The following is a 22,500-nucleotide window of genomic DNA, read 5'->3' on the forward strand; positions in this document are numbered from 1 at the left end:
CTAGCTGACCTATTTATAGCAGGATTGAGGCCAGTAGCCCATACATAACATGACCAAACAAGAAGTCAATGGATTGACTTGTCATATTTGGAAGGATTCGTGTGATGCTAAATCTATAACTGTAGGGTGAAAAAAAATTACATTTACAATGTAAACTCAAGATACTATCTAAAATCCAAATCAAATTAATAACTCATCCATCGGGACTGTTCGGCTTACCAAAAAACAAACAATAACGTGGATTCATACTGACATTCTCCCGACGGGATACAGCGAGATAAAGAGTTGCTAAGCAACTAGAGTCGAAGCCGGTAGTGTGCGCCTTTCTTCTCCCCATTAAAGAGGAAACATTCATTAAAACGGCCCAGAGAAAGATAAACCATTCCAGTGATGACACTGCAAACAGTATGTGCCCTGGTGGGCCTAGGTATTCTCATGGTAACTGCTTCTTTCACGGCTCCATGTGGGGGGAATTCACTGCAGGCGATAAGCTAGTCCATCCACACACAAACCATGCAAACCATGTTGATGTAGTCATAACGTAGCACTTTTGGAAAGATACACAGTGAATATATCTTTAAAAACCTCCTTTCCAGCGAGTTTTAATATTACGTTTTTTCTTCTTGAATTGTGTATAGATATAAGAGTGTGTTATTTGAATCCCCCTTAAACCAAACATGAATAAACCAAACGAAGCAGAGCTTTGGATTTTTAAATCTGCAGTTTTCACGCCCCTTTCATGCCCCTTTCACACAGATAGAGTGAACTATCTCTCTGTCATTAATCAAAATATTGCTTGCTTATTTCCCTGTATAATTGCAAACCATGGGGGAAATACTCAATTGAAGAGCTAATTTCAGAAAGGAAATGTCTTTCTAAGATTTGCTGGCTGAATCACAGAGGTTTCATGAACTTTTTATGTTTTATATTAATTATATACACCAGATTTACTTCCATTTGCAAGACTCAGTACGTTTACATGCACAGCTTAATCCAATTAAGGCCATAGTTCGACTATGCTCCTCAATCGGGCAACTGCAATTGTCAGAGTATGCATGGCGGTGAGAAAATCCCTTCATTGGCCGAAGCATTTCTCACCCCGGTACGATAGGTGGCGCTGTGCCCATTTCAACAAGTGGTAATAGAGCCACCGGTGGACCTCTTTACGTCACTAGCAACAACAAACTCAGGCCGCCGCAGCATTCAAGAAAGATGTTTTCAGTAGACAGCTGTCAGTTCACTTCGGGTCAATGTCATTTCTCCGACGCTCCATTGTTCCGACCTCTCGGTCGTATGCGGACTCCTCCGGCGGCGGAGCAGCGGGAGGACTCAAGCCGGAGGAGTCCGCATACGACCGAGATGATGGAATGGAGCGTCGGAGAAATGGACCAGAAGTTAACTGACAGCTGTCCCGCATACGGCAACAACAGCTATGTCGCGTTTCAAATGGACTTCAGAGAGTCAAAGCCAAAGTTCCTTTACCCCAATTCCTTCTCCACCATGGCCGAGATAACCCTCACTACAAGTTTTTACTAGTTGCCGAAGTACCAGAGAGTCTGAGAACCTGACGCAGTCTTTAAGATTCATAATATCAGAGAATATCCCATCATTTCGGCCGCGGCGCAATGAATGAATAAAGATCGTAAAAAAACATATATTTTGACAGATGTGCCCGAAGTTACTTTACAACCTCGTTGATGACCAACATTTAGAAAGACATGTACTTTTAATTCAGCCTTGGGTGAAATCGAAGTGTTACTTAATTCGACTAATAATCGAATAATCTAGGCGTCTTAATTCGAGTATGAGTAACTCGATTCGATTCGAATATAGTCTGACTAAGGTGTATACATGCATCTTAATAATCCAATCATAGTTGGACTAAGCCAATAATTTGACTTTATTGAATGTCATGTAAACGTACTGATTGTTGCTTCTCATACTCCATAAAAGCTGTATCTATTGATACAACTTTTTGGATATTGGATATTTACGAGCCCCAGAATAATTAATTAAACCGGTTTTTGTACGTCAGAGTGACGCAGGGGAGACCTAACAGAAAATTGATGTAGCTCATTACACAGGCCATTTAAATGGGAACGCATCCCTCATAGGCGCCATTCACCAGGCATCTAGCTGTTACCTGATCAAACTGCAATGTCATCACTCTGCACTTTGCACAGAGTTAAAGCCTACTTCTTAACGTTTTTAGGAGGTGTCCTCACTGGGGGATCACCTCAGTTCAGTTTGTTTGGGTTGTAAAGCCATTAAGCTGTGGAAAAGTCTGCCCTTTCATGTCAGGTCTGCTCCTTCTATGGACACCTCTAAATACGTCTGTAAACCTGTTCATCTCTCCTGTGTTTCAATCAGCTTGAGATTCTGAGCATGGAATGTCTTTCATCTACTGTGTTTTTTTTCTATGGCCTGTCTGTGGTTTTATTTGATGTTGTGAACGGTTGTGTTAGTTTGGTTTATACCGCGCCGTACATCACGCTGGTTGTTTTCAAGTGGCCTCTGTAAAAACACTGACTTTGCGAGCATGGAAAGGGCACTGCGGGTGGCATGTCTGGCCCGGTGTGCCTGTGAGGCATTCCTTACTTACCACTCCTATGGAGAAGTAGTTGTTGACGATGCTGTAGGGGACTGGGTCGCCCTTCTCCTCCTTGTCTTCGGCGATGATGTCGATGTTCCAGCGGTCCAGCATCAACTCGATGCTGTGCTCGATGTCCCGCAGGGGCTTCAGCATGCTGCCCCCCTCGTAGCCTGCAGGAAGCACACTGGGGTTGGTAGAGTACAGTACAGTAGAGCACAGTAGAGCACAGTAGAGTACTGTTTCAATTTGAATACTAATGTATAGAAATTGTTCATATCTATAGTATTTGTTTGAATATATTTAAAAAACCATTCTGTATGCTACTGGCATTTGCTGTTTTCCAACCCCTGGTGTATTTCTGAGAAACTTCGTGCTGGTATTATTATTGTGAGAATTATTGTTACTTATATTAAGACTGAGATGCTTGGTCCATTGTAAACAAGGAGCCTCACACCAGCAGTTTAGCAGTAGGGTCCAACAGACACTGACAGGCAGAGACAAAAGCAGAGTTGTGATGGGTCCGGGCCCTCCCCGACGCTCAGCAGCCCCTACCCCTACCCTGGAGGAGGAGACGAGCTCTGGCCCGGCCCCAGCAGGGGGCGGTCTCCCGCAGACGCTAATAGCTACTGCGCTAACTCGAGATCAGAGGTGAGAGCATGTCATAACGATGCTGCAGGGGAACGAGCCGCTAATGAGTGCTGTCACGCTGGGGGGGCCAGGTATTATGGGTTGTCTGCCTGCGTGCACTCGCAAAAAAAGAGAGATAAAGTGCATGAGACAGTCTCGCTGGTGTTCCTAGTGGTCTCTGTTTTTGTCCTTTAAAGACCTCACATAGCTTCATGGCATGGACAGTGGATGTCTAAGCAGCTCCAGTATTGGCTTCTTTGTATTTGTTGCTTGCCGTGACAAAAGGAACTTCACTGTTCAGAAGAACCCTGTGTTCTACTGTGCATATGATGAATAAAAGACTTTGACTTTGACTGTAGATGGTTTAATAATTTCTATTGGGCTTCTTGTCATGCCTTGGGTCACTTGTTTTCAATATGTTGGTCAAATTGAACACAGTAAAGTATTAATCGAGGTACACGTGTACCAATCTCTTTTTCAACTATGTTCCTGCAGGGACCACAAATGGAGAGTAAAGAACTAACTCAATCATGGTGTCTTTTTAACTGGCCAACAAATAGACTAGACAACAAGACCATTGACAAACATGTCCATTTGACCCTTGACAGGTAGAGACGTCACAAAGACAAGATCGTTTAGCAGCTTTTGAACATAGTCATGTACATTCAAATAAGTGTTGTGCACATCGCTTTGAGAAAGGATGGATTCTGACTCTAGCCAGAAGGTGTCACGGTTTACGCTGATAAGAATGTTTCTTCCATGTTTGTTTCCACATTCTTGCTAATGTTAACAGTTTCACACAAACAATCTTGTAAACATACAATCATTTGAGTGTATATGAGAACACAAACACAGACACACACATAATTTGTTCCCCAAGCTTGTATACAGGTTATATATAGAAAATACAATTTGTTAGACTCGTAAAACCGCACTGCCTACATAACCATTTAAAATTACATAGACAAACATGCATTTGTTTAAACAACTATCCGACAACACACTCAGACACGCACAGCTCTTGGTTTCCAGCGTGAGACTCGGAGTGTGTGAGAGCAGAGCTTTCCCATGGGCCGGGTCGGTTTTATTTGTCCATCATCCTATATGGCTTCAGAGAACCCAGCTCACACTCGTCTTTCTTTAAGAACTGGTGTAGCCTTCAGTTAGCGGTTTTATTAGTTTTATTATGTATGTTAACACAGGGTGAATGGTACAATGAAATGTGTTTGACTAGGAAAACAGATCAGTTAAGCAGTAAGAGAACTAGTAACAAAACAGCACAAGTCAGTGCAGTATAAAAAATGATATAAATAATAAATAAATAAATAATAGAACAACTTGTTACTATATTCAAATGAGGATTTTTTTTGTCTATCAGTGAAAGTGACAAGTGTTTACAGAACTATATATTGCATATCAGGTATGTATCAGTCCTGGAACAATCTAGCGAGTCATTGCTTTTTAAGTAAAATGGAATATTTCAGTTAATAAGCAGAGGCGCCTGATGGCCTGGTTGTGTAAACGTTCCTGAAGTCACGTAGTCCATACAGCTGTGCTCCTGTATTGTCTGCCGTAGACCCTAGAAAGGGGAACAGGCTCATGTTCAGTGCTGGGTGCCTGTGGTCCTTCATGATGCTGTTGAATAATATCCAGAACGGCCGGGAGTCCTTTGCCAGTGCTGTGTTCGGCCGCTTCCACCACCACTCTGTAGCGACTAGCCGCTGTGGTCTGAACGGATCCCCGTACCCGACCATAATGCAGTCGAAAGCAGGCTCTTGAAAGGTGCCCCTGTAGACTTTTGGAAGGTTAGTGAGGTCTTCAGGGCATGAAAGCCACTGGCGAGCTTGCTTGACCACAGTGTCGGCGTGTTGCGGCCAGAGAAGTCCGTACTTGGAGGAACTTGAAGCCTCTGACCCTTTCAACCTCAGTATCACCGATGGAGGATGGAGAGATGTTTCGTACCCTGCTGAATCCTGTAGTCCACCGTCATCCTTTTAGTTTTACTGACGCTGAGCTAGGGGTTATTACCCATTATTGAGATCCTCAGGCAACATAGGGACTGGCTTCTGGCTACATAACATGCACAGCCCTCCCCACTCAATTAAAGCAGAAACCATCAGCCAGTAGTCATACCGTCTAACATTACTCATTCCAATTAGTAACTATACCAAGCACATGGGCTGCTTTGCAGCTTCCAAGATGGAAACACACACACACACACACACACACACACACACACACACACACACACACACACACACACACACACACACACACACACCACTTTGGTCTCACCTCCTCCCCAGCGGAGGCATCGGGCAAGGTCGTTCCCCGTGCCCAGGGGCAGAATGGCCACCGGGGGATACCTGGCAAAGTTGGCCTTGTCTGCAAGCATAGAAACAAGAGATTTGGGGATTTGATTGGATGGAAAATGGTGGTGATCGTGGGTTAGCTTTTACATGCAATTAAATGTACTGGTTCGTGGTATGATGGAAGAGGATATGGGTTACCTATGCAGTCCAAGATCCAGCCCACAGTGCCATCCCCTCCACAGGCCAGCACCCTGAAGTCAGGGACGTCATGGAAGAAGTTGAGCCTAAGCAGAAAGGTAAATATGTTGTTAAGAGGGTCCTCTTCATCACCTATATAGCATCTTCTCCTATTTGCCATTAGAATGCTATTTCAACCATAGTTTGAAAATACTATCAGTAAACATATACAGTGATTATTGTGAAGGGTTTTGTTATTTGACAAATGCCCTGCTGAATTCACTTAATGAGCAGGTGGTTGTGTGTGTGTGTGTGTGTGTGTGTGTGTGTGTGTGTGTGTGTGTGTGTGTGTGTGTGTGTGTGTGTGTGTGTGTGTGTGTGTGTGTGTGTGTGTGTGTGTGTGTGTGTGTGAAAGAAAGAAAGAAAGAGGAAGAGAGAGAGAGAGAGAGAGAGAGAGAGAGAGAGAGAGAGAGAGAGAGAGAGAGAGAGAGACACACGTGTGTGTGTCTCTAAGGCCATAAAGAAGGTGTCTACGTCAAAGGCTCCTCTAGTTTGTGTTGAGACAGAGGCGTCACCAGAAGCCTTCATCTATGGGGGCCCTTTACTGTTGGGAGTTTGGTGGGTTGTAAATAAAAAACTGATGAAAGACAGGTTCTTGCCAACGTTGGCTTGACTGCAGTGTCTTTCCGATACCGAGGGTACCTAATTGATATAGGCCTACCGGAAGCAGACAAGAAACACTTCGGCCGCTTGCTGGAGGTTTCGCCCAAGAATGTATAAATAACAAGTAAGTGCATCGAGGTCTAAATCACTTCAGGTATTACTTTTTCTCACACATGAGACGTCTGCTGAGACAAGCCCCATTAACCTCTCCACCAAGCCATGGAACAACACATTAACCCTCCCCTACACACACATACACACACAAACATTAAAACACATATCCTCCGGTACAGGTCCACCGGCACCTCAGACGTGATTGGAATGGGACCGGCATACAGATTTACTGAACCAAGATCTGCGGATGATTGCCTGATCTTGTGTTGTGCTCTATGTTTTACAGACCAAGTCCTTACGAATGGCTAGTAAACCATCTCTGGGGATCAGCCAGAACCGCTGCAAGAACTCCCCCCTATAATAGGCGCTGGACGCAGAGAGGTGCTGGGCAAGCAGTTCCCCCTCTCCTGGCTACTGTGAGGTGCCTGAATGTACTTGTACATAGCCCGGCCCAAGCACGTGTCACCGCGTGTATCCTATACACTAGCGCTTAAAAAATAACTATTTATCAGCCAAGAGCTGTTGGCTGCTCTGCCTTGTGCATGGAAGGAGAGTATCAGCGGTGGGTGTGGGGGAGAGGGGAGCCAGGCCAGGTGCCTGGGAACAAGCCAAACAGCCTCTAATGAGGGCAATGACAGCCGGATACTTTAACTCACTAGACAAATAGCTGCAGGTTAGCCCACACGGAGGCCGTGGAGGCCGTTGCTAAGGAACACTGGGGTCCAGACCTGGCGAGTCGGCCTGGAGATAAGGCGGCAGAGCTCTCGTTAGCGTCAGAGTCTTTGGTTCTTTGTGAGTGTGGGTGCTGATGTGTAGAGACAGTGCATATCAGGGTGGGTCTTTGGTTCTTCGTTTGTGTGTGTGTGTATTGCACATGCCTGCCTGTTTGTAGACTGCATGCCTATTTTTTCCTTCTCTCCCTCATTCATTCTCTTCATAACTATTAGTCATAGATAACTATACAATTATGTCTCTCTCTGCACTATCCTATGTTCTGTTCACAATATTGTTGTTGACATTGCTAATAGCAAATGCATATAGACACTGCACAGCCCCCTAAAGGCCCCTGTGCCTCTCTGCGTCTCTCTCTCTCTCTTCCACACAATATCCTCTAGAGGGAGGAAGCTGAGCAAGTCGTGCCGAGAGAGAGAGAGAGAGAGAGAGAGAGAGAGAGAGAGAGAGAGAGAGAGAGAGAGAGAGAGAGAGAGAGAGAGAGAGAGAGAGAGAAGAGAGAGAGAGAGTCAAGGCTATTGTGAGGTGCTGCATATCTATTCCAATGAACCAAACCCTCCACTGCATAACGTTTCTCTCGAGGTACAGCATGTCCTCGGCACTCACCGATGCATATTACCAAGGGAATGTGTGTGTGTGTGTGTGTGTGTGTGTGCGTGTGAGTGCGCTTGTGTGTGTAAAGCAAAGCAAAACAACTTTGAGAATACTTGGTGATAGAAACCGAATTCCAGCTGAGCTACCTATCTATTCCATAATCAAGTAGTAATATTATAAATAACTTGTACCATGAATTTATGATTAACTTGCGATCAAAAAATGTACCAAAGGGAAAAAACTAAACGAATTAAACAATTATTGTCTACGTCACTATTTTTTTCCTTTGGGTCTTAATCTATCTCCTTGCTGTACACCTGAGAGTAGTTGTGTGTTGCTATAGTACACAGCAAAAAGTACCCACTAAATGCAATACAATTATGAACATTGGATTGAGGGTTACTATTGGTCACACCTACCCCACAGTGGGCCCCTCTCGGTCCAGACTATACACCTGTCTGGGGTTCAGAAGGTACCGGAGTTTCCTAAGCACCCTAGAGTAGGACGAAGGGAGGAAGGAAGGAGGGACATTTTATGATTATCAAAGTACACACTCAGCTGTAGAGACAGGAGAACAGCTTACATGCCAGGATTGATGCGAGTATAAGGATTGGAAAGCTTCAGTGTTAGTGCAAGGAGGACTACTGGTATTTGACCGTGTCGATTTTTAATTCAAATTAGATTGTGTTATAACATTTAAGTTTTTTGTTTCTTTTAAGAATGGTGACGTTTGCTAGCAAAGTTATTCCAAAGGATTCTGTGACGTCTTGTAGCCATGCTTATTTGACACCTATAGACTGCGGGCATGAAAGAATCTCTTTCCTGCAACCTTGACCAAGGGGAAGTTGTTTAAAATGCCTATTTGAGCCACCACAATGGACCTTTGCACAAGATTTGAGCATGTATTCATGCATTTCAAAAATAGTTATATTTTCTTTTGTTGACTTAAGGCCAACTGTACAGCGGCAGATGAAAATCACGGAGGACACACGGACACCAAACAACCCTCAGAAAGCTACTATTCATTTCCTGTCATATCATGCGCTACAGGCAGTATAGCATTTAAATGTAAATGATATTTGGAATATTACTATGAACAAACAAACAGAATACTCGACATATGTATTTGTAAAAATACGAATAGAGACTTGCATCGTGGTTAAAGTGAGTTAAAGTGAGCAGTTGGAGGGAGGTACCCTGCACTAAAGATGGAGTCTTGCTCAGTAGCTGTTACTCCATGAAGAATGGTGCGCAAAGGTGGGTGAAAGATTGGCAGAAATGGTGAAAACAAAGAAAAGGTGGTAAGGGTGGACATTTTTTACAGCTTTCAAAACACCTAATAGCATTCAGCAGAGGAGAGAAAAAACAGATGGCAATGACCAAAACTTGCTTCAGCCAATTAGCTTAATTGGCGTCAAACCTGGATAGACAGAGAAAATACTCTCCTGTATGGGGCTGGCAAGTTAAAAAATATCCCTTTTTTGTCTATTAATAGAGGATAATTTCCTTTTATAATAGTGTTTAGTAGTCCGTTGCTATGGTGACGTGTCAGAGAAGGCACAGTCTGTTTCCCGGTTTTCTGCTCGGAGCAGAGGCCGGGGAACACTGAACACAATCATTTACAGCTTAAATAGCAGTAATGCGTAATAACAGCATTCAGGGAAACAGCGGGGAACAGCTGAGTCGCCTCGGACTATCATTACAATCTCCCACTTCTTTTCTCTGCCTCACGTAGTGGTGGCATTTGGAAGAATGCTGCTGCTAATGGCACATCAGGCCCGGGCTGAATGGCTTAATCCTATGGGGAACAAGGGGGTGTATCTGAACGAGGAGGACATTCGCCTGGCTCCCCAGACCTTGTGAATGTAACGGTGCTCCTTGCCCCATCGGGCTCGTTTGGAGGATCATAAGGGGAGGCTGCTGTGGGAGGCCTTGACTTACCGCTCGCCCTGCCTGCCTCCGCTCTTGGGGTTGACCAGTACGAGGAGAGGGTGGGTGCCTGGGAGAGGGCTGATCTGAGAAACGACAAACAGCATTGGTCAAACCCGTGAGAACCCGAGAGATGGCTGGTGAGATGACGTGGGGTCAAAGGGACGGATGGTGGGTTTGGTTTGTGTCAGAGTGGACGGTGGACCAGGCTGCTGCTGACCTGGAGAGCCTGGCCGTCCCCGGGGTTGAATTTGAAGGTGTGGTTGGCGTCGTCCGGGCTGGTGCTGGGCGGGGAATCGCCCTCACCACGCTTCACCACGGAATGGCGGTCCTGGGGACGGTCGGCAACAGAGGAATATGTGAGCATGGTATGGAGAGGTATGGACGGGGAGGGTCGGGGAGGGTCAGGGGTGGGTAGGTATGGACAGGGAGGGTCAGGGGTGGGTAGGTATGGACAGGGAGGGTCAGGGGTGGGTAGGTATGGACAGGGAGGGTCAGGGGTGGGTAGGTATGGACAGGGAGGGTCAGGGGTGGGTAGGTATGGACAGGAATTGGTAGGTTTGGACATGTATGGTTAGGAATGGATGGATATGGAGGCCTTACAGAGGAACAGTATTCCTTTAAAGGCTGACAACATAAGTTTTGGTGATAGATTCTAGACTTTTCTCTTATTTGCCATGATAACATTAATGAATAACATGCCGTTTAATGCTATCCTAAGTAACCGTAAAGGAAACCACTGAACGTCTCTCACCAAGACGACGGGGCAGATGTACGAGGGCAGCAGAGTGTGGTCCCTCACGGCCCCTCCATCGCACTCCGTCTTCACATTGGATGCGCACTTATTATGGAGCTAGTCAGGGGAAACGAGACACACGTAGTGGATACGTCAATGGCATCCATCTGTAAGAATACTGTTAATCAACGCAAGGCCAAGTTACTGCTCAGAGACCGAAATGAACAAGCGGCACTCATGACAGAAGTGAACACAAATGCTCTGTTAGCAGTTCCGCCAATACAAAGTAAGGAGTATGATGACATCTAGTGGATTTGTAAGGCAATTACAATTTCATGTTAAAAATGTTTTCTGCCTTTATTTTTAGGTAAAATATCAACAACAACAACAACAACAACAACAACAAAAGCAAAGTTAAGACTGACCCTCCAATTTGAATCTCTTTGGGATAATACAAATTTGATATGAAGAATTTGTGTGTCTTTCTGTGTGCACGTTTGTGTGTGTGTGTGTGTGTGTGTGTGTGTGTGTGTGTGTGTGTGTGTGTGTGTGTGTGTGTGTGTGTGTGTGTGTGTGTGTGTGTGTGTGTGTGGTGTGCGTGTGCTTGTGTGCATGAGCACCGTCATGTGTGTAACCACTCACAGTGATCTGACACCACACGCAGTGCAGCCCTGTTAAGCCCTGGTAACACTTGATGCTTCTGTGACAGCGATCGCACTTGGTGGGAGAGTTGCCTTCCATCCACACGTGCTGCATAGCCTGGGGGAGGGGCGGGGGAGAGGCGCAAACAAACATATGAAGTAGAATACAAAAAAGTAATAAAACATGGAAAGAAAGAAAGATGAAATGCAACTTTACATTAGCAGTGAGTCACACAAATAAATGCAATGATTCAAACAAAAGCTACAGAAAAGCAGGCCCGTCTTAAATCATCATGCTCCTTCCTTCTCAACCAAGACAGACCAGGATGCTATGTGGTGTGTGACGCCATGCACAGGCAGCCCTCCTCTGAGCTGGGGATAGCCAAGCATACAGGCCCCAGAGAGCATTATGGAGAGGGCCAAATCAAATCGACTATAATACAAAGGCTGTTAAGTAGGTCATAAGGTACGTAAACGCGGCTCATTGCTCCAATAATCTGGGCCCGGAGCCAATGAAGACCTCAGCTCCACAGTCCTGTCTGTGTAACCTCTACTTATTACCACTACATCTACATCTCACAGGGAGTGAAGCATGAGGGGTTCAGGCATTAAGGCCCCATTCAGACCATAGGTTAAGATTGACCTGCCGCTTGAGGATATTCATTCTTCGTTAGCTCTCCAATGAACCTTTTGCAACGTTGGACAGCATCAGATACAAGGTAATAATGAGTTGTATGTGTGCACACCGTGCTTGTGTAGATACTCACATTGGTGTGTCTGCGGGACTTGGCGTATGTGCTGATGCAGGCGGCGATATCTTTGGACACACAGCGCTCGTGAACAGTGTACTTGCATACTAAACAAGGGGCATGGGAGATGCAAAAAACAAAGAATCAATAGAGCTGAAACATTCTTGACACAACAGACTAATAGGAACTGGTCAGCACAGCATTGTATGTGCACACAGCATTAGATTGGCAGAACCATTACTGTTGCCCTATAGGCCTACTCTGCTTGTTGAGGTTCATTCTTTTCTAACAGGCTGCCCTCCTCGTCATGTTCTTATCTATAAGTTATAACATTTGATCTTCTTTCAAGAGTCATGTTCTCTACTCTCGTAAGATTAAAGCTGCTGCAGGTAATATTTGCGAGTTGTTAAGAGCGAGAGAGCAGAAAATAGCAGAAGAGAGCAAGATTTTGAACATGAACAACGCCTCCTCCCTCTCTGCTCCCTCAGAGTGCTGTGTTCACCTACCTGTGATGCAGGCAAGATGGATACCGAACGCAATCAGGGTAGAGATGCCCTGATTGGCCAGAAATTATCCAGGAACAGTATAAGACCTAATTTGGCCCGCACAGAGGCAGGCGCATTCTACCAGAACGGATATTCTAACGGAGGATTTCACTCCGTAATAGCTGACTGATGGCTATGCAATTTCTAACCACTTACACTCAAATAATAGCTCTTACATATAAGCTTTAATCTAGAGCACCTTTTAAGCTTTTCGTGATGAATATTTCCTGACTAACACTCCACAAGATTAAGTTAATATCAAGGGAAGTGCACTGGCACTGTTCTCTCAGAAAAGCTCAACTATTACATTGTTCCACCTAACCCAAAGCTTTTGTGCCATTAGAAAAGCAAATACATTTTGAACCGACACACACACCGACACACACACACACACACATCGACACCGACACCCACACACACACACGCACACACACACACACACACACACACACACACACACACACACACACACACACACACACACACACACAGACACACACACACACACACACACATACACAAACACACATACTCGCACACACATAGACAAGACGGTGGAGGGGGCCGAAAACGAGGAAGAAGAAGAAGAGGAGGAGGAGTTGGAGGAGGAGAAGGAGGGGAGACGGTGGAGGAGGAAGAAGAGCTGGAGGAGACGGAGGAGGAGGAGGAGGAGGAGGAGGAGGAGGAGGAGGAGGAGGAGGGGAGACGGTGGAGGAGGAAGAAGAGCTGGAGGAGGAGGAGGAGGAGGAGGAGGAGGAGGGGAGACGGTGGAGGAGGAAGAAGAGCTGGAGGAGACGGAGGAGGAGGAGGAGGAGGAGGAGGAGGAGGAGGAGGAGGAGGACGAGGGGAGACGTTGTAGGTGGCAGAAGAGGGGGAGAAGGAGGAGGAGGATCCGAGTGGTGGATCTTGGGACTCACAGGTGCAGCAGAGGCCCTGTTTGCGCACCCCCAGCAGCATGGTATGGCAGTAGTTACAGTAGGCCGGTTTGTTGAAGTGCTTCAGTCTCCACACGTGCTGCCCGTCCTCTTGGACATTCTGCAGAGAACATACAGAGGAAGGAGGTAGTCACTTGGCCTTGTGTCTTGTGACGATGAGCTGGATACATACTTGAATTGTACAAACCAAAATCGATGTACTATAGAATGCAACCCATCAAAAAGTATAAAATGTCAATGAAAAAAAAAAAGGAGTGGACACCAAACTGATACTTTTATTTTCCATAGTTGAAACCCTAATTATAATCATGTGGGATCAATAACCCCCCCCCCCACAAACACACACACACACACACACACCAGAACACCCACACATTCGCACGCACTCACTCACGCACGCACCCACATGCACACATAAACACACTCACACACACAAACACACACACACACACCGTCTCCATGCCGAGCAGGACCAGTAAAGGGATGGTGGTGAGGCCGCCTCTAATCCACTCCTCCAGCGTGACGGTGCCGTCGTGGTCGTAGTCGATCTCCTCCATCATCTCCTTCAGGATCTGTATCAGGAATACAACAGCAACACGCGTCAGAGACCAGGCACACGCTTCAAGGCCTCTGGCTCCCCTTAGTAGCCTCCGTCAGAGAGACCTCGGCCTGGTCGGGGAAACAATTAGAAACAAGAAACCAACATTTCCGACACAAAGTGTGGATGGTCTCTGCTCACCGGTCGCAGTTCTGTCGAGTCCCACTCGAGGTACTCTGCAACATGGACCATCTGGTTGATGATGCGATCCAGCTCCTACACACGGAAGACAAGGAGCCGTTGTTAGGCTGCCGAGTCCCCTGACGTGTCCCATTGGATGTGTTTGATATACAGTATGCCACCGGCCTCCAACTGCAGCGTAAGTGCGCACATGGGACAACGTCCAATCTCTGAAGAACTCCTACACCTACACAGTGTATACGTTACTGTTATACAGTACTTGGCTTTCCAGGGGTGACGGCTTCTGTTTACAGGCCCCTGCCATCCAGACCGGTCCGCGGCGACACGAAGCAGAGCCATGGGCTACAGTGTTTACAATGACCTCATGTAAACACACGACACTCATTGACTGTTGAAGTGGGATCAAGCTACGGCTACTGACAATGTGCTGGTTGGAGGGGGGAATTAGTCTCTGGGAGGGGGGTGGTAAAGAGGAAAAAATACACACACACACACACGCACGCACGCACGCACGCACACACACACACACACGCACACGCACACGCACACGCACACGCACTCACACACACACACACACACACAAACACAAACACAAACAAACACAAACACACATGGAAGGAGTTTCACTCACCGAACTGTCCAGCAAGCCATTGCCGTCGGTGTCGTAGAGCCGGAACATGACTATGGGGAGGAAGGTAACAAGACAACAAGGGATCACATAGTGACTCAGCGGTGCAGTAAATGAAGTCCCAGCCCACCTCCTAACTGCCACCTGTCCTATCTTCTCTCTCTCTCTCTCTCTCTCCTTCTCTCTCTCTCTCTCTCTCTCTCTCTCTCTCTCTCTCTCTCTCTCTCTCTCTCTCTCTGTCTCTCTGTCTGTCTCCCCATCTCTCTCTCTCTCTTTCTCTCTGTCTCTCTCTCTCTGTCTGTCTCTCGCCCGGTGTTTACCTCAAGGGAGGCGCAGGGTGAGCCTGCGGTCGACAGGGCAGCCCTAAGTCAGGAGGATGAGTCCGGTTCTGTGTGCGCCGTCACGTCTTCAGGGGCTAAAGAGGTCGGCGGCGGGCCCGCGCCGGCCCGGGGCTTGGCGCTCACCCAGTGACCCTGCCCCCTGTCCCCTGCCCCCGGCCGGTCCCCCGCGGATCTGATCAGGTAGCTGGCAGCACCGAGGCCCGTCGCTGTCACTCTGAGCTCAGATGCTAAGTTGAGTCGAGCTAGGTCAGGGTTATTTATATGGCACCTATTCACTGTGGCCGTCCCAAAGGCCTTCGCAGGCCCGCAGCCTTAATGAGATTCATTGGCTCCCATCAACCCCAAGGCAGGGGACCGGAGCCCACTGGGAAGAGGCAGTCTCAGACAGAAGGGGCACAGGAGACTGATTGCAGATTGTGGGATGGTAAAGTGCATTGAGTGCAGAGCGGGAAGACACTATAGGAGATTGAACGCATGACTGATGCCATCAGATAAAAGTAAGGTCCATCTTTTTTTAGTTACGGTATGGATGTGCAGTTACGTTTCAACCAATACTGGCTGTTGGGGTTAAGTCGATGCATAGTTAATGTTATGGATCAACGAAAACCTTGATGACCTCTTGTTATGTTATTACGGGTTATCAAGGCGTGCATTAAGCCTAAGATGTTCCATGCAGACTGTTTTCCCTCTTCGCTTCGTAACCAAGCAGGTGACCAATCACAATACGTGGCTTGCGTGGCCAAGCGTGTTGCAGCAGAATTTAGAGAAGTACAAACTACACAAATTAACAATGAAGGGGGAAGCATTTCAGACAACGCTCCAGTACTCTCCTACTCCAACTCAGTCTTTCCAAGACTGAGTCAATTAGCTTTGAGATACATTTTAACACACTTTTTCGACATTTTCCTGACGGTATAATTGATTGGTGTGCAAACGATACATCCCTCTGTGAAACTCATTTTTATTTTAGATTTTAAGATCCTATTGTCCATGGCTTTAATCAGCTCTAACTTATCTTATGCTGAACACCAGAGCTGTGGTGGACCATGAATCCTCTCCTCCGCCTTGATGTGGAGGAGATGTCACTCACACTCCAGCTTGTCCTCGGGGGTCCCGTTCTCCAGCAGGGAGAGGTAGCAGACGATGTCCTTCAGGAAGACCACCTGGGGGGAGGCCAGCATCGGGGAGCCCTTCTGGGGCGAGGGGCTGCTGCGGAGCGACAGACGCTTCTCCGGGCACTTCCTCTCTGGAGGGGAAGAGGGGGGGGGGGGGGGGGGGGGGGGGGGGGGCATCTGTTCACAGGCGTCTTTCATTGTGTCCATGCACAGACTCAGAACCATACACGGGGAATTAGATGGATGGATCTCGCTGCATTAATTACCTTATGAAATTTGATGTGCTGGACACATTTAAATAAAATAAAATAAATTGCAGACACAAACAAGCAAAAACAACTTACTAATAAATAGCTCGAGACAGACATGATGACTCTGCTCTTCCAGAGTTGGAATAGTGTCTAAGCCTTAGACACTATGACACTTGGTATCTGTCTTTCTGGAGTCAATTACCATACGACCATGCTATGACCTGTTATGACCGCATGTCCCTATGAGCGACAACAATAATGTTAACCTGTTGTGACCGTATGACCCTATGAGCGACGACCAAAATGTTGACATGTTGTGACAGCATGACCCTTTGAGCGACCACCATAATAATAAAATGTTGTGACCACATGACCCCATGAGCGACGACCGTAATGCTGAGATGATATGACCGCATGACCCCATGAGCGACGACCATAAAGCTGACATGTTATGACCACATGACCCCATGAGCGACGACCATAAAGCTGACATGTTAAGACCGTACGAGCGTTGGCCATAAAGTCAACATGTTATGACCGCATGACCCAATGAGCGACGCCCATAAAGCTGACATGTTGTGACTGCAGGACCCTACGAGCGTTGACCATAAAGCTGTTGTGACCGCATGGCCGTACGACCGTCAGTTGGGCGTTACCTGGGGACAGGCGTGGGGAAACCGGGGACGGGGCGAGGCCCGAGTTGGGGGTGAGGGCGTTGCTGCTGCTGCTGACATCGCCGGGCCTTCCATGGGTGCAGGGGGACCGCTGGGAACCCCCCAAGGGGGTCTGGGCGCCCTTCCCGGAGCGCTGCGAGGACGACCGGGACGAGCAGGGCGAGGCGGTGGTCCCAGAGCCGGCGGCGGCCATCACACCGCCGTTCTCCGGAGTGTGCCGTCCCATGGCGGACAGGATGCTCCTCCCATTCATCCCTGAGAGAGAGAGAGAGGGGGGGGGGGGGGGGGGGAGAGAGAGAGAGAGAGAGAGAGAGAGAGAGAGAGAGAGAGAGAGAGAGAGAGAGAGAGAGAGGGGAAGAGAGTGAGAGAGAGAAAGAGAGAGAGAGAGAGAGAGAGAGAGAGAGAGAGAGAGAGAGAGAGAGAGAGAGAGAGAGAATTAGAACAATTATATAAATATATAGCGAGTTGGAGGGCGTGGTGTGTGAGGTTGATTTGTTAGTGGTGCAGGTCAATAAACAGAGTCATATAAAGACGTCATCGCAATGAAATTGCAATTGCATTAAACTAAAGTTAGAAGGGAATGGGGGTGATGACATCACAACAACGAACACACCAGTAAAACTCACACGACTGGTAAATACACACAACACACACATTGTCCCCACAACAGTCACATCACCGGCACAGGCACGGCACGAGGTCACACGGCTATGGCTTGAACACACAAGCAAGGGAGCAAGGATGTTATTAATATCAGGGGGGACTTGCTGTTTGCCCATTAAGATGATATCACCCACCGAGGTCTGACCTCATCAGCCTGCCTGTGATACCTGTAATGGGGGCACAGGCCACTTCGGTCTGTATAGAGATGCCTGCGTCAATGGAACGGGTCTCTGCGATTGGTCGAAGAGAGATTTGAAGGAGGAGGAGGAAGGAGGAAGGAAGGGAGACAGGGACAGATGTAGTGTCAACCATAGACTGCTGAGAACGAGACAATGTCACAGCACGTTTTTTTCGGTGGCAGGTCAGGGCTGTGTGAGACCGAACACGGGGATTCATTTAGGCTTTTCGTGGAGGGTTGGATCAATGTATCATGAATTCTGCAGTGTGAATCCAAATTAGTTCGCCCTGATACATGTCAATTAATTACAGAGTGCAGTCAGTATAGACAGATTCTCATAAATGCCTCAAACACAAAATGGTGACTGTAGGACATTTTCATATCACTCTTAGTGGAAGAAAGACAAAATATTTACTGACATACAGTATTTACAATACTGATTTCTATCAATACGTTTTTGAACAATTAATCGTAATCATTTGGAACTGTTTCTGACTTTTCATGTCAGAATTCAAATTAAATGATATACATTAAGGAAGTACATTATTTCCTTCAAGTAATCTGTCTGTATTTGGACACACTGAACTCTGAAATGGGAACCAGGTTAGTGCTTGTTACCTCCTGGATCTATAATGTAGATATCCCCTATATCATAGACACATGCAGAGGAGAAAGAGAAAGCAGTGTAGAAAAAGCAGAAGGCAGAGCACTCAAATGGAATATACCACAATCACACCATAACAGTTTCTTTAGCTTAACAAGTGTTTGCATTCATTTTGTGACAATAATCTATTGCGAGCATTTCACAGCAAATAATCTGTGGTGGGCACTGTGTGTGTTACGAAGCAAATAACAGCATGGATCTAAACAAACCCATGCAGCCAAAAACACTTGAAAGGAGCTGAGCTTGAGTACACCATTGGAATCACAAGCTCTACAAGAAAAGTGCTTCCTCGTCTCAGTAGCGCTATGTCGTTCGAGTCTGCGCAGTCAACAGCAGGTGGCGGTGTTGCGACATGTTTGGTGACTTCCTCGGGAGCGTGACCGATCCAACAGTAGTCATCAAAACAAGCCCTGTGGATTGTCGTTTCATTTTGATGGGGTAACAGTCAAACAATTTAATTTAACTTCGAGAACGATCGCCCAAAAATATGAACACAGACAAGGATATGTTTAAAGAATGTAAAAATGACCTGAGCAAACCACTCATGGCAAAAACAATTAATTGACGTATCTCTCTTATTACCGCACAGCACCGCGATTCTAGAACAGCAATGAAGATGTCATCCATTGAGCTGCGGTGAAACATGGGTACACCAGGTGTCCTTTAACACACACACACACACACACACACTGACGCACGCACACCCATGCACACGCACACACACGCGCGCACACACACACACACACACACACACACACACACACACACACACACACACACACACACACACACACACACACACACACACACACACACACACACACACACACACACACACACACACACGTGTACACTAGAGTTCACCATTACCATCCCCTTTCCTCACCCCTCTATGTTGGACCTCAGGCCCCACCACGGCACAGAAAAACATAAAGTCTGCCTCAGAGGTCCTTCTTTCCCCAACCCTCCATCTGCCCCCACCTCCTGATCAGCCAGGCAGAACATGCGGTTCCCCTGCAGCAGGGCCCGTACGCAGATGCACTCCCACATGTACACACCCATAATGGAAGGGAGGGGGTGGATGTGGCGATTGCAGATCTGCCCGAGTTAAAAGAGGAGGTAATAGTCTGAGTGACGTCTGTCTGACTGCTTGGCACGGCTAATTGACACAAAGTGCCCGTGATTAATAAATTATATAATTTATGACGTATGCGCGTGCAATCGTGTTTAGTATGATTTTTTTTAGTATGCAAGTCGTTCCTGTGTGTCATTTAACTTGCATTAATAGTGGTGTATGTCATAACTGAAAATACAAATAAAATATGAATTCTAAAAAAAAACGATGCACAGACGTGTGTTAAAAAAAAAACCTTGAGGGTGAGTTGTTTTTCTTTACATTGAAGGGGCAATACAAAGAGCGGAGAGGGAGCTATTTAAACCGTTACGGCCTTACCCAGCATGGCTGTCCCTGCATGGGACGCATCGGGAGAGCAGCCGCCGGTCTTGCTCTTGAAGGAGGTGAAGAGGTGCTGACACAGCTCCTCAGGGATGTCGTTTTCGAGATAGGTGGCCATGAAGAGCTGGAAGCCCTCATAGTCGATGGGCTGAGGAGGGAGCGGAAACCAAACCCAGACATGTAAGTGCACTCTGCTCGAGTGGACAATCGGAACAGGGGACCAGGGAACAAATAGGGGAAAGTTCTGCTCTGGACAGGCAAAAACAGACAGGGTGCTGAGGGGTTCCTTGATTGATATTTCTTTCGCCGCGTAATGAAGAAAAATCTAATCAAGACAACGTTTTTTTGGATTTGGGGAAAAAAGAAGAAACAACAATGAGACAACTGTTGAATTCATTGATGGTTGGCAGCATGTTGTAATAAACGCAACGATCCTCTGGGTGTGTATCATAAATGAGCATCCGTTCAACGGCCTCAGTGTTCAAGGATGGAAATTGAAACGTTTGCGTTATTGAATTAAAGCGATGCAACGCCAACACATCACTGTGCACTAGAATGTGACATTTCACACGCTGCCGCTAACAACCTAACCTTACAATTACCTACTCAACCTTCCCACTTGTCGCTGGTCCACCTGCGGGCGTGATGTGAGATGGTAAGTGCAGTTTTCTAAACTCTGACCCCCCCCCCCCCCTCTCCCCCGTCTCCAACAGGGCTTCAGTGGGGGGTTGCGTGTTGCTCTGTTAGGTTGCGTTGTGCGATAATGTGTTAATGGGTTAAGCTTTGAGATGTATTCCTATTATGTAGTGAGCTGTCGTTATGTAACGGAATATTATGCTAGTTATATTGGGTGCCCTATATTGTATTAGGTTACGTTGTGTAAAGTTGGCTAACGTTATGCTATGTTGCGTTATATTATGTGAAGTCATGTTACATTGCACTGTCGTTGATGATGTGGTATGCCACGTTGCGGGTCGATACGTTATGTTATGTGACGTTATGTTATGATACATAACATTATGTCATGCTACGTGGTGATACGCTACGCGATTTCAAAGACAGAATGTGCATGCAGCTTTGTTGACGAGAGACACCACACAGCATGCAGGCCCGCTGGGCTGGGCTTACTTGGTTGAGAACGTCTTGCTTCTGTTTAACATGGCAATAGAGGCATGGGGGGGGGGGCGGGTTGAGAATGGTGACAGGGAGGGAAAGAAGATGGGGAATGGGTGAGCAAAGGGAGAAAGGGGGTTAGCTAATCGGAAGTTAGAAGGTAAGATGTCCGTGGCTGAGAGGGTTATAGGGTGCAGCTCTCTTGCTCTCTTGCTCTCTCTCTCTCTCTCTCTCTCTCTCTCTCTCTCTCTCTCTCTCTCTCTCTCTCTCTCTCTCTTTCTCTCTCTCTCTCTCTCTCTCTCTCTCTCTCTCTCTCTCTCTCTCTCTCTCTCTCTCTACGTCAGCTCTTATTATGGAGAATGCCTAATGTCCCTCTGACCTTTTGCAAATGACATAGTGGTCTCACTGCGATTGTAATTGATGCCCTTCAAAGAGAAAAAGCGGCCGTGTGTGAATAGGATCCTTCCTGAGTTTTCCACTGTTGGCCAGCCCTGCTGCAGCTCGGCCATTTTTCAGACCTCTCTCCTCTCCTTATTTGGCCAAACAAACGTGAAGAGTCTAATTTGCTGTGCATCGTGCAGCACGGACAGATTTAGAGAAATATGCTTCTGCACAGGCATGCCATCCAAAACACAGTCGGAAAGATTTGCACTACTTCCCTCTCTTTATAGTTTAACTGTTTCTCTCTGTCGTTCTTTTTTTTCTAATTTCTCATTATTCTCATTATTATTTTTGTATACTTTCTACATGCATCAACACACGCATGTACACACAAACAGACACACATACACACTCCCATAAAAACACACACACACACACACACACACACACACACACACACACACACACACACACACACACACACACACACACACACACACACACACATAAATACGGTTTGTCGGCAAACAACTGCATTCTTTGCAGGGTTTCCTCGAAATAAGTGTACCCCAATGGATATGATAGAAATTTTTTTTGGAATTGGACCAGAGCAGCCTCAGTTTGTCCCCAGAGTCTCACCAACATCACATCACATCCAGCGACAAGCATTCCCACGGTGCCACGATTAAGTCACCAAATACCCCAAGCTACGACACTTTTAAATGGATTTCTAACTTAATTTTGCATTTTAGAGTGGCAGCTTGCCGAGATCTCAATGAACGGATACATATTTATTTGGCTTGAGATTGTTTGTTTTTGTTTTAGTTTTACAGGGCAGCTTCAGAGATCCATTGTCCTACCTAGACAAGAGGCTCGGTCCAAGGCTTGGTCCAGCAATAGGAATGTCAAACTTAAAATAACAATAACATGATGAATTCTTCTGCTAGTAA

General features: G+C 46.6%; 1 protein-coding gene across 9 annotated transcripts in view; it reads right to left on the reverse strand.

Moving 5' to 3' along the window:
* dgkg (diacylglycerol kinase, gamma) overlaps window positions 1-22,500 on the reverse strand; it is a 77,946-nt gene that overhangs the window by 41,399 nt on the left and 14,047 nt on the right. For 2 of the 9 annotated variants that reach the window (XM_030343925.1, XM_030343926.1), the window contains 18 exons: window positions 21,185-21,205; window positions 20,054-20,204; window positions 17,926-17,988; window positions 17,078-17,350; window positions 16,146-16,301; window positions 14,718-14,767; window positions 14,087-14,161; window positions 13,800-13,919; window positions 13,330-13,447; window positions 11,886-11,974; window positions 11,120-11,236; window positions 10,496-10,594; window positions 9,962-10,072; window positions 9,754-9,827; window positions 8,232-8,306; window positions 5,731-5,816; window positions 5,516-5,605; window positions 2,603-2,763 (listed from right to left, as the gene is read on the reverse strand). In XM_030343925.1, coding sequence (XP_030199785.1) covers window positions 2,603-2,763; window positions 5,516-5,605; window positions 5,731-5,816; window positions 8,232-8,306; window positions 9,754-9,827; window positions 9,962-10,072; window positions 10,496-10,594; window positions 11,120-11,236; window positions 11,886-11,974; window positions 13,330-13,447; window positions 13,800-13,919; window positions 14,087-14,161; window positions 14,718-14,767; window positions 16,146-16,301; window positions 17,078-17,350; window positions 17,926-17,988; window positions 20,054-20,204; window positions 21,185-21,205 — 1,929 coding nt within the window. The other 7 variants (XM_030343927.1, XM_030343929.1, XM_030343930.1 and 4 more) reach the window with 7 other exon arrangements.

This window comes from Gadus morhua, chromosome 20 (assembly GCF_902167405.1).
Source record: "Gadus morhua chromosome 20, gadMor3.0, whole genome shotgun sequence".
Taxonomy (NCBI): domain Eukaryota; kingdom Metazoa; phylum Chordata; class Actinopteri; order Gadiformes; family Gadidae; genus Gadus; species Gadus morhua.